This window comes from Echiichthys vipera (genome assembly GCF_963691815.1).
Source record: "Echiichthys vipera genome assembly, chromosome: 20".
Lineage (NCBI taxonomy): Eukaryota > Metazoa > Chordata > Actinopteri > Perciformes > Trachinidae > Echiichthys > Echiichthys vipera.
The window spans coordinates 23,493,820-23,507,194 of record NC_139845.1 but is presented as its reverse complement, the minus strand read 5'-3'; the positions used below and the strand labels follow the sequence as shown (position 1 = coordinate 23,507,194).

General features: G+C 39.9%; 4 protein-coding genes across 4 annotated transcripts; 1 reads left to right on the top strand and 3 right to left on the bottom strand.

The window, feature by feature from the left end:
• Positions 1-1,625: 1,625 nt before the first annotated feature.
• Positions 1,626-2,009, bottom strand: LOC310962928 (histone H2A; the record flags this gene model as incomplete). Its single annotated transcript, XM_083935541.1, has 1 exon — positions 1,626-2,009. One exon carries the CDS (start codon positions 2,007-2,009, stop codon positions 1,626-1,628), a length of 384 nt encoding a protein of 127 aa, XP_083791667.1.
• Positions 2,010-2,391: 382 nt separating this feature from the next.
• Positions 2,392-2,802, top strand: LOC310962927 (histone H3.2; the record flags this gene model as incomplete). Its single annotated transcript, XM_083935540.1, has 1 exon — positions 2,392-2,802. The coding sequence occupies one exon, from the start codon at positions 2,392-2,394 to the stop codon at positions 2,800-2,802; it is 411 nt and encodes a 136-aa protein (XP_083791666.1).
• A 4,575-nt stretch (positions 2,803-7,377) lies between these two features.
• LOC310963001 (histone H4) lies at positions 7,378-7,689 on the bottom strand (the record flags this gene model as incomplete). Its single annotated transcript, XM_083935630.1, has 1 exon — positions 7,378-7,689. The coding sequence occupies one exon, from the start codon at positions 7,687-7,689 to the stop codon at positions 7,378-7,380; it is 312 nt and encodes a 103-aa protein (XP_083791756.1).
• A 2,045-nt stretch (positions 7,690-9,734) lies between these two features.
• On the bottom strand, positions 9,735-10,118 carry LOC310962470 (histone H2A-like; the record flags this gene model as incomplete). The annotated part of the gene is made up of 1 exon (XM_083934943.1): positions 9,735-10,118. One exon carries the CDS (start codon positions 10,116-10,118, stop codon positions 9,735-9,737), a length of 384 nt encoding a protein of 127 aa, XP_083791069.1.
• Positions 10,119-13,375: the final 3,257 nt, after the last annotated feature.

Here is a 13,375-nt window from a genome sequence, read left to right as displayed (position 1 = left end):
CCAGTTGAGGTGGTTCAGGATCATCTGGTAAGGATGAACCCTGGGCGCCTCCCTAGGGAGGTGTTCCAGGCACGTCCAGCGGGGAGGAGGCCTCGGGGAAGACCCAGGACCAGGTGGAGAGATTATATCTCCACACTGGCCTGGGAACGCCGTAGGATCCCCCAGTTAGAGCTGGTTAATGTGGCCCGGGAAAGGGAAGTTTGGGGTCCCCTGCTAAAGCTGCTGCCCCCGCGACCCGACCCCGGATAAGAGGCTGAAGATGAGATGAGATTAAATAAATCAATGTCAGAGGAGCAGGAGAATATGGATCACCATCACATATCTCTTCAATCAAGGCCCACACATGAAACAGCTTCATGGCTCCTTATTACTGTGTGTGTGTGTGTGTGTGTGTGCGTGTGTGTGTGCGTGTGTGTGTGTGTGTGTGTGTGTGTGTGTGTGTGTGTGTGTGTGTGTGTGTGTGCGCGTGTGTGCGTGTGTATGTATATATACAGAAACTCTGATTCTGTATATTTTAAAAAACCTTTACTGTCAACATTTTTTTATATTACAGCATACCAGTACAGGGAGGAGTTTTACAACGTGCACATAAATATGCAGATTCCAGTTTAATTTCTTAACAGCAAACTGAAATCATGTGTCAGTGTTTTCCTCAGTGTTCTTCGAGATATGAGATGTCTTTAGGAGGCATCACATGTCAGGTGTGATGGAAATCTCAGGCCTATCACGTTTCATTCACTATCCAATGAATTATCTCGTTATCAAGGGAAAACGGAGGAAATAAAATGTATGCGTGAAGCTTTAGGGCTTCTGTACATTTGACTGCAGCATGTTGTTCCTTTATTGATCATACAGAGGCTCTGATGTACTTTGTTTTTACTTCCATTATTATGACAAAAATAAATATAATCAGCTTTATTATTGTAATAATGTTTGTTCATGTATGAATGTTAAGTCATAGTTATAGCTTTATCAGTCTGGTTCTGACATAAATGGTTGTAAACTATGTTTAATGTCTTTGAATGAAATGGATCAACACTTCAGAGGACAGTAAGAAGTGATCACTGTAAAACTCAACTTTTGAGCTTTTTCATTTGAGTTCAACTTGTAGAGCATTTCTAAAGAAGAGCGCCTTCATTTAGGTCAACTATTGTGCTGCATTAGAGGGGCATGTGAGTGGATAGGAGTTTCTATGGTGCATTCACTGTGTGACAGTTTAGAGGACATCATGCAAATGCATGAGTGGAGACCAACGTTAACACAACTGATGATTAAAGAGCCGCTTTCCATTGTCATGCATTTCTCAGTGTTAGGGCTAGAGGCACGTGCACATTCTGGATTTCAGAAGAGTCCGATGATCTTACAGATGAACATGTGGAAGGAGATCTCTCCATGATATTACAACTGAACATGTGGATGGAGATCTCTCCATGATGTTCAACGTTAGAGCACTGTTGAGCACAGTGAGCTACAGCACAGGCTGCAGCCATATACTCGCTTTGGACCTGTGCACTTTTTTCATCGGTGCATCAGAGACACATGAGGAACAGAGCTCTTTATCAGGGAGTGAGTGGCTCTTAAAAGAGCCTTTGTGGGAATTTTCCAGCAGTCAGCGAGTGTCCACTTTACTTCTTGGCGGCCTTCTCGGTCTTCTTGGGCAGCAGCACAGCCTGGATGTTGGGCAGCACGCCGCCCTGAGCGATGGTCACTCCGCCCAGCAGCTTGTTGAGCTCCTCGTCGTTGCGGACAGCCAGCTGCAGGTGGCGGGGGATGATGCGGGTCTTCTTGTTGTCGCGGGCAGCGTTTCCAGCCAGCTCCAGGATCTCAGCGGTCAGGTACTCCAGCACAGCCGCCAGGTAGACGGGGGCGCCGGCACCCACACGCTGGGCGTAGTTTCCCTTCCTCAGGAGCCTGTGAACACGGCCGACTGGGAACTGGAGCCCGGCACGGGAGGAGCGGGTCTTTGCCTTCGCTCTGGCCTTTCCGCCGGTTTTGCCTCTTCCACTCATCGTTGGATGCGTCTTCTAGAGTCGATACTAGAGAATGTGGCACCGACAGCCCAAACACTCCTTTATATGTCCGCAGAGCGCGGGACACTTGGTGCCAGACCAACCAGAAAAGAGGCTTCCAGCAGAGCAACAGGGGGTGACGCGCGCTCGATTTTGGCGGACACTTTGAAAGGCTTGTCCGCCAATAAGAGCGGAGATTCTGGCGGGGGGTCGCCTCTCTAGGCGGTGCTGAGCTCCAGGAGGAACCTCTCACCAATCAGGAGCCGCAGGTCTGAAGCTGCGTCACCATTTCACAGCCGGCCCCACGGTTTAAGAGCCGCGTGTCTCCTCGTGTTCTCCAAATATCTCTTGTGAGTCCAGACCCCCAGAGAAAGAAAGAGTCATGGCCAGAACCAAGCAGACCGCCCGTAAATCCACCGGAGGAAAAGCTCCCAGGAAGCAGCTGGCCACCAAGGCTGCCCGTAAGAGCGCCCCGGCCACCGGCGGAGTGAAGAAGCCTCACCGTTACAGGCCCGGTACCGTGGCTCTGAGAGAGATCCGTCGCTACCAGAAATCCACGGAGCTGCTGATCCGCAAGCTGCCCTTCCAGCGCCTGGTGAGAGAAATCGCTCAGGACTTCAAGACCGACCTGCGCTTCCAGAGCTCCGCTGTCATGGCTCTGCAGGAGTCCAGCGAGGCTTACCTGGTCGGCCTGTTCGAGGACACCAACCTGTGCGCCATCCACGCCAAGAGGGTCACCATCATGCCCAAGGACATCCAGCTGGCCCGTCGCATCCGCGGAGAGAGGGCTTAAAGTGTCCGCTGCTCCACAAACTCCAACGGCTCTTTTAAGAGCCACAAACACTCAAACTGAGAGAGCAACAGACCTGAATCCATCCAATAATATAGAGTCACACTGTTGATCAGTGCAAAACCACATTTCAATTGATCTTGCAGTACAAATCTACTGCAGGGAACATCCGCGGTTTGCTGAATCTGCTATAAATAACGAAAGTTACTCGAACTACTGCTGACTGGACTCCCGCAAGGAAATTGAATTTCTAGCAGCTTACAAAAACACTAGGGAGGTATAAAAAAAATACAGTACGAGAACAAACTCTTCGCTAAATACATACAGAAAGTGTGTATATATACAATCAACTCTTAATTATCTTAATTAGGAGTAAGATGTAAGAATACAGGTCAAATACGACTCATGGAAAATGAAATTAGATACGTTAAATAGAGATAATGTAAAAGATTAAAAAAAAAAAATGTATGACAGAAATAAACAGTACGATTAAATGATTTGTGGATAAAATGATTGCACAGAAAAGAAGATAAGTGTCCAGGTCCGTTAGAGTAGATTATTAACTGCAGTGGCTCCCACTCCTTCTGTCCAGTTTCCTCCTCTCTGAGTCCATTTCATGCCGGCCACAGAGCCTGCCCGCCTGATCACTTTATCCTGTTTGGAGGTGTCCTTCTTGGATATGCTGCCCCCAACACATCCATCTATTAAGAACACAATTCTCTGAATGTTACATGTTTATAAATATAAAAATTGCTGTTTGTGATTAAATTATAGGTATTAGTAACAGTGTTATTATAATGTTGCTATCTCAAATAAAAATGGAATGATTTATACTTTTCACAGTCAGGATTAAATCATGTATTTATCATATTATGTTATTATGAATATAGTGTCTAAATCAGTCATACATTTGCACACAAATGTGTCAAAGATATATACATACACACACACACATATATATATATATATATATGTGTGTATGTATATATGTGTGTATATATGTGTGTGTGGGTGTAAATATACTTTTGGTTTACAAAAAAATGTTTTTTCCCTCTCACACTCGTCACAGTCTCATAAGATTCTCTTATTTGTCTAAATTAGAGGTCCAATAGTGAACACACTGCAATCAAAAGATAATTTGTTATTTTTTTACATTTTTTCTGACATTTATTAAAAATGTAATTTCAACCACATCTAAATACATGCATATTTCTTAAAAATGGAAGGACATATGTCACCTCACAAATATATATATAGAACTATTTTCATACCTAGATTTGACAGTTAAAACTTTTATACAGCTACTATACATTTGTAGATTTATTTAAAATAACATATAACCGCTAACCGTAACCTATTTACAACCTGATATGTAATGTTGGCCTTGCTAGCTACTGTTTTATAAATAGTATGACATATTTTGCTGGCCAGTGGAATCGACTGTTACCTATGCGGCTCATGGTTTTACAGTTTTTTTTGATTGCTTTGACCTGGTTGAAGAAACTGGTAACCTCTCAGTCTTCATCATCACTCTCTCAGCAGAGCAAAGGACACCTCTTGCAAATGAGTTAACCCATTGTCATTGTTTTGACACACTTCCCGCACCCTTTTGCAAATCAGTTAGCGCGGGTGTCATTCAAGCAGTCCAAACTCCACTGCTTTAGCTGTGGTAACCAAACAGAACATATATGTCCCAATCTCTTAGACACTTCTTGACCAGTTTGAAATCACTGAAGCACCTGTTTGACACTGCTTCACAAAACTTTTCAATATGCAATCAGTCTGCAGGCTTCCTCCATACTCTCCATTTTTAAATCCTATAGAGGAATTCTTCAGTGCATGGAGATGGAAGGTTTACGATTCAAGATTCAAGATTCAAGATTCAAGAAGCTTTATTCATCCCAAGGGAAATTATTTTGCAACAATTCAATACAAAGGCGGAAAAGGATCAGAGTAACAATAAGCATAAACATAAATCAAATTAAAATAAAGCTAACGTAAAATAAATCAAGCAATGAACTAAGTGTGACAGAGTGCAACAGACATCGTGGTTAAGTGTAGGTTTATACAATATACAACAATACGCACTGTTTAATTTAGCAGCAGATTGAAATGAAATAAGTACAAACTAAATAAGTGAGAAGGAGCGATCAGTTATAAGTGTTAAAAATGTTAAAAATGTAGTAGCATTTTCCACAGAACTAAGTGACAGTATGGCACAGTGGAGTGTAGCAGCATTTCGTACTGAAGTAAGTTACAGTAAGTTACAGTAAACCACAGTGAAATGTAGCAGCAAGTCCTAAAGCACAGTAAGTGTAGCAGCAGATACTTACAGTACCATTAAATAAATAAATAAAGTGATGTAGTGGTGATATAAAGAGACAGTGTAAAGTGTAGCCGCAGTAAGCTACAGTACCACAAAATAAGTGATGTAGTGGTGGTATAAAGTGACAGTGTAGTATAGCAGCATTTCTTACTGAAGTAAGTGACAGTACAACATCGCCACTATGACCAGATGCCCTTGATCGATGCAATGACCGCTGCTGCCCAAGATATAGATGCAGATGCATGCCAAGGCTGGATCAGGCATGCAAGAAGATTTTTCCCTAGGTGCATCGCAAGAGAAAATATTGAGTGCGATGTAGATGAGGCCATGTGGCCCATTCGTCAAGAGAGAATTGACTAGAAGAGATTTTTTTCTTTATTGTACAGAATTTTTATTTTCATTTTCCTTATGTCTTACACAGTGATGGATTTTTATACTATATCTGTGGTTTCTGTTGGAATATTTCATTTCATAGCCACAATCTCAAAAAAAAAATGAATACTGCATCCAATAAAATTAGAAAAATCATTGTATATGATTCTGGATCTATTTTTTGCAAGAAAACAAATTGGCACTGATCTGTAAGCTGCTGACCAGTAATGCAGCACTGATCCACATTGAGAGTTGAATGTTGTATTTTGATGCCCCTTGTCTAATGACTGATTGGAAGGGCTTATTCACTTGTGTGCAAGTTGTGTTGTTTGAGGGCAACATTTGCTTTTGGTCCATATGTTAAATGTTTTGGCGGAGTAAGAGCCTTTTGCAGGAAAAATTAGTCATTTTGACCGTTGGTGCCACGGTTTAGGCGTTTGCGTTAACAGTTTTGAAGAATGTGTATTTTGAGTGGACTACTGTGTTAAAGCAATCAAAAAAAACTGTATCAAGACAAACATCCTGTATGATGCCTGGGTACACATCTCCGTCATAACTGATGGCACACCATTGACCAATGCGCCCCTTGTGTGAGTCTGGAATGTGCTGCAGACTTCTAATGTGTGATGTGTCAGGATGTGATGTGCTGGTAGAGGGGCAAGCTTCTTCCCATGGCTGAAACAGGTGCAGCCATCAGGTGCTGAGCAAAAGCAGTAGCTATAGTCCTGACACCTTTTAGCTGTTGTCTTTGGTGGCATCTTCAAAACATAGTTTTTTTTTTTAATTAAAGACCTAACATATTCCCAAAGCAATTTCAGTCAAAAGCAACTGGACTTGGTTATTTTTCTAGGAAGACGTTTCACCTCTCACCTAAGAGGCTTCATCACTTCATGTACGCATCTGACCAGAGTGGGACTGGATCAGGACCAGGACCGGGCTGGGACTGGTCCTCTATTGGGTCTTAACCGTCGTTAAGACCCAATAGAGGACTTACAAAGTCAAAACCTACTTCCCACTAACGACGGACGTCAAGAGATGAAACTGAGTTAAGAAGAACAGAGTGAAGAACAGAGCAGCATCAAATGGAAAATAAAAATGAACTTCTTGTTTGTTTTTCAGCTCTGAAGTTTACCAGATGTCAATCAGGATTACATGCACTGCAAGATCAGTTTTCTTGGAATCTAATGCTGTTTGTTTTCAGCAAATGCAAATCACTATAAAAAGGTAAAAAGAACCCTATAACTTCATCAGTCCGTAACTTGTCACACACAGTGAGTGTGTCTCTGAAAATCCGTAGCTGTAACATCTGTAACATTGGCGTTTAAAAGTTTTATACAATAAAAATGTTGGTCAGTGCCAAAACGTGTGGTGAAGGCTGGTCATTGGTTCTGTTGGAAACCCCCTCAGTCAGTATCAAATGTGACATAAGCACACACTAGTGAGCAAACTGAAACTATTTCAGGTTAAAAGGAGAACTACAATTTAAATATTAAGTATAAAATATAAGGAACTCTTAATTTAGGCTACTTATGATTCAAGTACATCACACTAATATCACAGTGAAACCAACTAAAACATAAATCATCCTGATTGGGGGTCAGATTCAAGCAGCTGATAAACTCAAGCATGACTAGTTTTGTAGTTGCGTCCACAGAAAAATACAAGTTACTGCTAATGATGATGAATTTAAATCAACCATTGACTCAATTTCTAGTGAGATTGACTGGAAAATGAGATTTTCTAAGTTAGTCTCTTTAAGTCATGAGAAACGTGCAGACTCATTCCCATGTAGGACTCTTAAACAGGTGCAGGAAAACAAGCTCTTCCAGTTGTGTGGGCAGCCCTTAAAAGGACCTTTGGGTGGAGATAACGGGGACTTCTTAACCTCCGAAGCCGTACAGGGTGCGGCCCTGCCTCTTCAGAGCGTACACCACATCCATGGCGGTCACCGTCTTCCTCTTGGCGTGCTCGGTGTAGGTGACGGCATCACGGATCACGTTCTCCAGGAAGACCTTCAGCACACCGCGGGTCTCCTCGTAGATCAGACCGGAGATACGCTTCACTCCGCCGCGGCGAGCCAGACGGCGGATGGCGGGTTTGGTGATGCCCTGGATGTTATCACGGAGAACTTTCCGGTGACGCTTAGCGCCTCCTTTGCCGAGTCCTTTCCCGCCTTTTCCTCTGCCAGACATCGTGCTTCTCAGTGTGTTAGAACCGAATGTGTCGATGGCGTCCGACCGGCTGTATTTACATCTGAACTGCGGACGTGAGAGAAAACATTCACGTTTACTCTGCGCCAAAATGTCACCGGTCCGTCCAACGATTATGCTGCATTCGCGTGCAGCTCGGAATTTCCCACTCTCCGAGTTGGGAAGGTTTTTATTTTTATTTTAAAAGATACAATATACTCATTAAATCTCTTACATGTCCCAGGGTTTAATCAGTCAACAGTTGTAGCACACACACACACACACACACACACACACACACACACACACACACACACACACACACACACACACACACACACACACACACGGGTCCGTTCTCTCAACTTGATCCAATCGTCCTCACCTACGGGAGTCGCCATCTTGTCAGACTTCTTGAGTTTACCTGTGTCATATTTGGATAAAGGTTTAAATGAATTCACATTTAAAGTAAATTTATCACTATTTTAATAAAATATTCAAAGTTTCTTTTTCATCACTTTCAAAATATCACAAAGCACCACATATTAGCGTGCAGAGTTTGCATTATTGAATCAACACAAATCTCATTTGTCCTTTCAAGAAAGGAGCTGAATTGCCAATAAACATTCTTGATTTAATAAAAAACTAAACACTGACTGATTAAAAGACCTACCCGGCCCAAAACAAGTCCCTGAATCTGCATTCACACTAACGTTACAACACACCATGCATTTGACTAAAAGGAGCATTAATGAATGATTTGCATGTTAAGTTAATATAGAGAAACCGTATCTGCCACTTTTATCCTAGTGCTGCTTTGAATTGAAATGTATTAATACTTATTCATAGTATACCTATTTCTTCAGCCACTTTGACGGGGTTATATTGCACTTTTTTATTCATTAATAATACCTGGTTTTGCGCCCATCCACTATATATAAATATAAATATACTTTTTTTTTAAGCAAATTTCTTTAGCAGCTTTATATATATATATATAATATTTCTATTTACTGTGATACTGAGCGATATATTGCAAATATGTAGCCAATCATTTATCCAAAACCAAAACTAATGTCGACATTATGTTAAAGCAGCTCAAGCAATGAACGAGATTTAAAGAAAAATGAATACACGTCAACCTGAGGAGCACTCGAGTATTATCTGAGTATGTGTATTTATATATATATATATTTATATTATTATATATATATATTTATATTATATATATATATTTTTTTTTTTCCCCTGTTTATATACTGACATGTATATTTGTTTTAATGTGACAACATCACAGCATACTGCAGCTGAGGAGCCAATCATTTAGCTACAACACAATTGAAAGACAAAAAATATATATATATATATATTTTTTTTTTTTTGTCTTTCAATTGTGTTGTAGCTAAAAAAAAAATCAGAATTCCCATATTAAACTGCACATTTAAGAGACACGGCTGTATACTGATGTTAAGTTGCATTTCATTTCCCCCCCCCTCCATTTTTATTCCCTTCACTCTTTTTTTACTGTCTTCACTGACTTTATTTAGTTTCTAACTTTAATAAAAGGTCATTCTGGAGTTGCTTTAACCTAAGTTAGGATTTGTTATTTACTTCAGTTAAATGACTGGCTACATAGCAGCAATATATTGCTTGGTATCACAGTACAGAGAAGAATTTAATTGTGTTGTTCAGCTATAATGCACCATTACATATCACATTAAAATGAGTATATATTATATATAAAAAGGAGGAAGTATAATATGAGTAATTCCCATGTTAAAGTGCACATTCAAGAAAAGTCTGTATAGTGAGGTTTTAGTTTGCATCTCATTTTACTGTCTTTAACTTTTAATGTAATTCATGAGTTGCTTTGACTTAATTTTAATATGTAGGGTCTGTTCATTTAGTTAATTATTTGAATAATACATGTTATACATTTTAAATATAGTGTGTGCAAGTGTATGTATATAAGGAGTGCTCCTAAGAAGAATTGGGTGGCTCTTAAAAGAGCCGTTGTTGTTGTTGTGTCCCTTGAAGGTTCCGGGTGTTTACTTCTTGGCGGCCTTCTCGGTCTTCTTGGGCAGCAGCACAGCCTGGATGTTGGGCAGCACGCCGCCCTGAGCGATGGTCACTCCGCCCAGCAGCTTGTTGAGCTCCTCGTCGTTGCGGACAGCCAGCTGCAGGTGACGGGGGATGATGCGGGTCTTCTTGTTGTCGCGGGCAGCGTTTCCAGCCAGCTCCAGGATCTCAGCGGTCAGGTACTCCAGCACAGCCGCCAGGTAGACGGGGGCGCCGGCACCCACACGCTGGGCGTAGTTTCCCTTCCTGAGGTGCCTGTGAACACGGCCGACTGGGAACTGGAGCCCGGCACGGGAGGAGCGGGTCTTTGCCTTCGCTCTGGCCTTTCCACCGGTTTTGCCTCTTCCAGACATGTTTCCTGTTCGTTGAGAGTGCTCAGAATGCAGATCAAGCGCCCAGGCCGGTCTTATATCTCTGAAGCTGCTCTCTAATTGGCCAGAGTGAGCGTATCTGTAACCGTCCAATCAGAAACCAGGTCAGACAACTGCCAATTTTTTTCTCCAGTTTAAAAATTCTTAAACAGAAGAAGACTAAATTATAAACATAGAGGTACCATAACAAACAATAAAACATATGAAAGGCTTAAAAAAATCCATATGTCCCTATGTTTACTGTTTTAAAGTCCATGTTTATTATAAATTGCTGTAATTGTGGTTTCTTTTTGGTCTGTTTGCATTTGTGTAAATAAAACATAGATTTTTATAAAAAAATACAATATATCAAGTTTCTGTATTAATCAGAAGTAAATTAATGATACATTTTATATTGTTTTTGATCCCGTTCCCTTTCTAATTCTGTAAGTTTCCTTTTGTGTGTTTGGTCAAAGTTAGATCCAAAGTTACATCATTAAAACAACAAAATCACGTCAACAAGCCTTGAAATCCTTGGAAATGCTTGAATTTTAATGTTGTGTCTTCAAGGTTTGAAAAGTGCTTGGATTTTGGATGAAGTGCTTGAAATGTATCCGCAATTCTTTAAGAACAATTAGCTATGGGATATAATTTAAATTCTTATTATTCTGGTATTACGGGACACAATCTTAGTTGTTTATAGCATAATATCGTGTCTTTTAACATGATTTTGAAAAATGTGAAACTATAATTTTCATTATGAATGCATTCGTAGAAATGTGTACGTAAATGTATGCATGTAAGAGCTGTAATGTGCTGGAAAACCCTGAAAATGGACCTTGAAAGTGCTTTATTTTGACCTTGGAAAAGGTAATGTAAATGTAAATACAAACACAAGATTTCAAAATGAAATGTGACAGATTAAATGGGAAATTAGTGCAATATATTTCCTCCACACATGAGAGAAACTCTTCAGAAATGTGAGGTTCTTACGACACCGTACTAGTAAGCACTGCCGCTTAAAGTTGCCACATTATCAAAAGGACCATCTAGATTCTTTTTGTTCGGTTCATTGAATTTTGCAGCTGAATTTGCTATATTCAAATGTTTCAAGTGAAATCTTGGATTCTGAATTTGTGAACCCTTATTATTAAAATTACATCACTGATTTTTTTAGTACACATTCTTTTCATATATGACAAATTCAATTCAATTTTATTTACAGTGCCAAATCCTAACAGAAGTGATCTCAGGACACTTTACAGAGTAGGTAAAGACCACACTCTATGACTTATTTATGATTTACATAGACCCAACAATTCCCCCGTAGAGTACGGTGGCAACGAAAACCTTAAGTATAACAGACAGGAACGTCAGACAGACCCAGCTCTGTGATGGACGGACATCTGTCTGCACCGGTTGGGGAGGAAGAAAAGGAGAGAAAAAGAGAGAAAAGACGGACAGATGGACAGAGAGAGACAAAGACAGACACAAAGACAGACAGACACACTTCCAGTTAGAATATGACTTATATGTTATGGCAGTTAATAAAGCAGAATAGTAGAAACAAGCACAGCTAAGGTGATAGATTATAATAGCAGCAGGAAGCGTCATGCAAGACCTCGGCAGCAGGCACCACCACGATCAACAGAGACCTGCGAGACGAAGCACAAACAGCTCTGGGTAAGAAGTGAATTAGTAACATGCATTGATGAGACATGAATGATACAGACAGAGAGGAGAGAAGCTCAGAGTATCTGGAAAAGTATCAGATTTAAGTCTTTTCATGAAACAAAACCAAGATACTTATACAAACATATACAATTCAAAGAAGAAACAATACGTGTACAAATGTAGCAATAATCGATACAGAAAGGTCGACATATGTAGCGATAAATGGGAATCTGTCGTTTAACTGACTTTGCGGACGTAAGAGAAAGCAGTCACCCTACTGGGTGGCGCCAAAACAAAATCATTCCGTTATTCCGTGATGTTGCATTCAAGTACCGCTCGGAAACTACCAATATTTACGTGAATCATGTTCATGACCAGGGGTCGTATTATAATGTATAGTAATAAAGAATCAATTATACTAATAATGATTGAGTTGTAGTTAAGAAAAGAATGCAGTATAAACATACTGAAATATCCATCCTTGTAAATTAAAGATAAGAGGTAATTATAAATATAAATATTATGAAATTTAAATACTGGAGAATGAGTGGGATTAAATCAATGATTCTTCTTTTCACTCCTGTTTGTAGAATTTGAATGGAAGGCTGTTATGTAGAAAGAATTGTCAATGTTTTTAAGTAAAGTGTCTAAAAAATAATGTGTTTGTTGATTCATGGCTTTGTTAATTCTAATAGCTCCTTAAGTCAAGTTTAACTATAGGATATATATTTGTTTATAAATGTCCCAAAACTGTAAAACAGTACGGCGTGTGATTGAATAGTACAATTTATGCAAAAGTGTCTGATATATAAGATATATAATATTATTATTTATTATTAGTTATTTTTATTATTATTCCCAGAAAGGAGAAACTTCCTTATTACAACAGCAAAGTAGAGAGCAAACAAATTGAAGAAAATATATGAATACAAACACAGGGAAGAACAATAAATAACAATAACAGAAATAATATATTCAATATTACATTTACATCAAAGCCCAGAGGAAAAATATTAGTATTGACTGAAATTAACCTGAACTAAGTATTTTCACACTGTGAAGGGAACCCGAATATATATATATATATATATATATATATATATATATATATATATATATATATATATATATATACCTTTCCAGGAACCATCACCTTATCATGGTGGAGAGGTTTGTGTGTCCCTGTGAACCTGAGGGCTGTGTTGTCTGGAGCCTAGTGTTCCTTGTAGGGTCTCCCATGGCAGAGTGGTCTCAGATGAGGGGCCGGACTAAGAATGGTTCACAAAGACTATATGGACAAACGAGGAAGAGGAAGAGGAACAGAGACCCTGCCCGGTGGAAGCCTGTGGCCCCCCTCTGGTCCTTTAACGCGTTTCTGTGGTGGATCTAATGTTCGTTACCTTGTTTACCTGCGTTGCACTTTCACATTAACAATGGAAGCAAGAGGATGTTGCACGAGGCTGAAGAATTGCATAGTAGTAAAGTAAATCTCTTTCATAACAAGCGGCCAACGAGGTATTTACTATAATTTGTAACAATCAGAAATGTATCATTTATGTCTATTCTGTTATCTTTTGTACAGTTTC